The sequence below is a fragment of the Amblyomma americanum genome, chromosome 1 (assembly GCF_052857255.1).
Source record: "Amblyomma americanum isolate KBUSLIRL-KWMA chromosome 1, ASM5285725v1, whole genome shotgun sequence".
In the NCBI taxonomy this organism is placed as follows: domain Eukaryota; kingdom Metazoa; phylum Arthropoda; class Arachnida; order Ixodida; family Ixodidae; genus Amblyomma; species Amblyomma americanum.
Window position 1 is genome coordinate 264,845,026 of NC_135497.1, and position 3,115 is coordinate 264,848,140.

At 49.2% G+C, this 3,115-nt stretch overlaps 1 protein-coding gene across 1 annotated transcript; it reads right to left on the bottom strand.

The window, feature by feature from the left end:
• Positions 1–1,236: 1,236 nt before the first annotated feature.
• On the bottom strand, positions 1,237–2,536 carry LOC144117290 (BTB/POZ domain-containing protein 6-B-like). The gene is made up of 2 exons (XM_077651234.1): positions 2,430–2,536; positions 1,237–1,552 (listed from the first exon to the last, which is right to left on the bottom strand). The coding sequence occupies exons 1-2, from the start codon at positions 2,534–2,536 to the stop codon at positions 1,237–1,239; spliced, it is 423 nt and encodes a 140-aa protein (XP_077507360.1).
• Between the last annotated feature and the right edge of the window lie 579 nt (positions 2,537–3,115).

Consider the following 3,115-nt stretch of genomic DNA (forward strand, 5'->3'; position numbering starts at 1 on the left):
TGAACGCCATAGCCACTGAGCCATTTTGGCGGCGATATCTAAAATAAATTTTCAAAAATGGGGTTGCAGCATTACTTTATTTTATATTATCCGCCGACGATCTAAGCAACATTACACAGATTCCAACGCCCAACGCTTCAAGTAGAACTCCCAAGATCAGTATGTCTTCACCACGACCCACTTCAACGAGGGCGACGTGCCCCCTTCCCACAGCCTCATGTAGCAGCACGCGTTGCTGCAAATATCACTTCATTGCTCCTTGAGGATCACCCGTGCTGGGAGAGGGCGCCGAAAGTTGTGCCCAATTCTGCGGCTGCCACGCAGAGCACGAAGACAGGATTAGAGTTCAAGAAGGAAAGTAATGCGAGGGCTTTGTTCAACCCGGCACCACTGCTAGAGAATTTTCTTAATGTCGCCTGGAAAAAGCTTTTGGACCACGCATGTGGCTTTACATGCTGGAAAAAAGGCAGCGCATGAAAAAGGACGAGACGACAGACACACCGCGCTTGGGTCAGTGCTTCTCATTCTCATATTTCTGGCACTCTCACCCTGTCCACTAAATCACCATCAACTATAACTGGTCCCCAGTTTCCCTACTGGGTGTCTTGGAGATTTTATTGAAAAACAGCTTAGCGACGCAGCCGGACCATTACGAACATGATGAGGCACGAGTGCTAAACAAAATGTATCTACTGACCGAGTGAGCTTCAACTACGGTACCAAGTTTTAAGGAACGAAACGTTTAACCCGCTTTCTTAATTCGTATTGTTCTAGTCGCTAGGACATGAAATAACGTGAAACGAACGTTAAAGGCGAAAATTCGAAAAATATGTTAGACTAATCAAGCAGGACTTGCCGAAGGTCGCGTTTCCGTTCCACGCACTAAATTCTGTGTCTATAAATTACATCGGCGTTTTGTTGACAATGCCGATTTGCACCGGGGCGTGCTATCAACGGACTCCGCAACTAAACGCGCCCTGTGCGTACGGTGCAGAAACCAGCCGGCATGGGCAACGAGTCCTTCTCGATGATGTTGCAAGGGATGGTCCTAGATTCCTCGGCGTTCTGCATGCCCCACACGTTAGGACGGCGAACAAATTCGGCCGCCGTGAGCACGAGAAACCGGAGCTTGAGGAAGATAAGCCGCACCACGGAATGGAGGTCAGCTGGCTCTCCGCCAACCTTGCCTCTCTAGAGACACTGCATGCGGCCCCAGGCGTGGACGGCTTGCAGCACCTACATCTCGGGTGCATTGCGCACGTTGTCGAGAATGTAGTTCACGGTGTAGTGCAGGCAGGATTCGAACGTCTTCGACGCGAGAACGAAGAGGCCATTGTTGTGGAGGACGGCCTTGCCGCACCCGTCCACGCCGTCTTCGCCCATCGTCAGGATGTAGTCCAGAAACGGACATACGTCATCGGGCTCCATATAGCGCTCCACGTATGCGACGCACCTGGCTGCCAATTCAGGCAACATGTATTTGACTGCAGCGCTGCGGGTGCAGGTCGCCTGGTGAACGCTTTCCACCTCGAACTGTCCACTGTAGAAGTACCTGCGTCGCAGAGCAGGTGAGCATAATAGGGCCCGCTGTCGTCTTTACAAAGGCAAAAGTGTAACAAAATCGTCCCACTTTAATCTTCTTTGAATGAGAAGCGGGAAATGATTCCTGTAGTCTAATGAGATATAACACAAAGGCAAAGCTCTGGTTGTGCGCAGTAATGGTTTCTGGGCGGCAGGGTACCGTAATCAGCATGCTATGGATTTAGCGTTCTTGGAAGCAGGGCGTTCACCCAAACGTCGTTCCCTTGATTAATTATCATCGCCAAGGAAAAAGACCTTTCCAATAAGTAATCCTTTAACCAAGCTATGAATGCGACATTTGTTGTTTGGAACCTGCATGGACTAGGACACGGCAAAAATCTAGGGCTGTTAATGGCAGTGTAATGGAGAACATCATCACGTGACCTTACACCATTTAATAGAGGCCTGCGGGCGATCACAGCAGGGCCGTTAGAGAGAATAACCAAGCGGGCAGCGAGCTTAAGTCTCATAGAATCAGTACGGTAACTGTGGATGACTCCAGCGTGTGGGCTGTAAGCCAAGCAGGCTTGGAGGACTCAGGGTTCAGAGCCGTACTTCGCCTTGTTTGGCGCCTAACGTACAGCACTGAGTCCTGATACTCTTCTCTTTATGGGTATTTGCTATGTTTGGTTTCTTAGCGGGCATTTCAAGTTTTGTTTTAGTGATAAAGTGCTAACTTATCGCAATCCCTTGTTTACTTGCATGTTAATTCGATGACCCCTCTACAAATGTCGTTAGAATAGACTGCAATAGAATGAAGCTTATATTTCTGCATATAATACGAATTACAGGCCGTCAAGTGCTTTTGAGCAAAATACATAAATGAAGCGTGAGCGAGGGTAGGTTACCGTAGAAGCCCTTCAACGCCGTCCGGATGCAGGTCCGGGCGATCTTCTCTGGCGAAGTGCCCAAAAAACATGGCCCTGAAGACGTCGTTCTGAAGGGCCAGGATCATGCGATGCGCTTTGAAAGATGCGTGCTGTTCGGGAGCGTGTTCCCAGTGCACGACTATTTCCGCATCGGCAAGCTCCTGTGTGCTGAGAAATCTCCACAGCGAGAACTGCGAAAGAATAAATTAGATTAGTTGGCTGCTGCAAAGGAGTCATAAATTATGGGGTCTAACATACGAAACTGACACGTGGGCTATGAGGGACGCCGTATAGTGGCGGGCTCTGAATTAATGTAGACCAGACCGCCTGAATTTCTTACGTGCACTGACCCCGCACAGAGCAGGGGCGCCTTGTGCACTTCACTTCCATTCAAAATACGGCCGCCGCGGCCAGAATCGAGCCCCCTCTCTCCATGGCACAAAACGAAGAGGGACTGATTAAAGCCGCGTGACGACGGCGATAAGAACATAAAAAGAAACATAAGTTTTGTTTGCAGCAATATGTATTTCCTATGAAGAGCCGCCGTTTAAAGCAGCAGCGCTTCTCGATTCACTGCTCACTATAGGCGTCAATACAATATCAACAATGAAGCAAGTGGTGTCAAAATGCAAACAAAACACGAAACACGGAGCATGCGTGAAACT

Bases quoted from the DNA above. Each gene is read 5' to 3' on its own strand.
- LOC144117290 (XM_077651234.1), bottom strand. From the start codon at position 2,536: ATGATCCTGGCCCTTCAGAACGACGTCTTCAGGGCCATGTTTTTTGGG. The intron at 1,553-2,429 runs GTAACCTACCCT...TCTGCGACGCAG, and splicing joins GGCGTTGAAGGGCTTCTACG to GTACTTCTACAGTGGACAGT.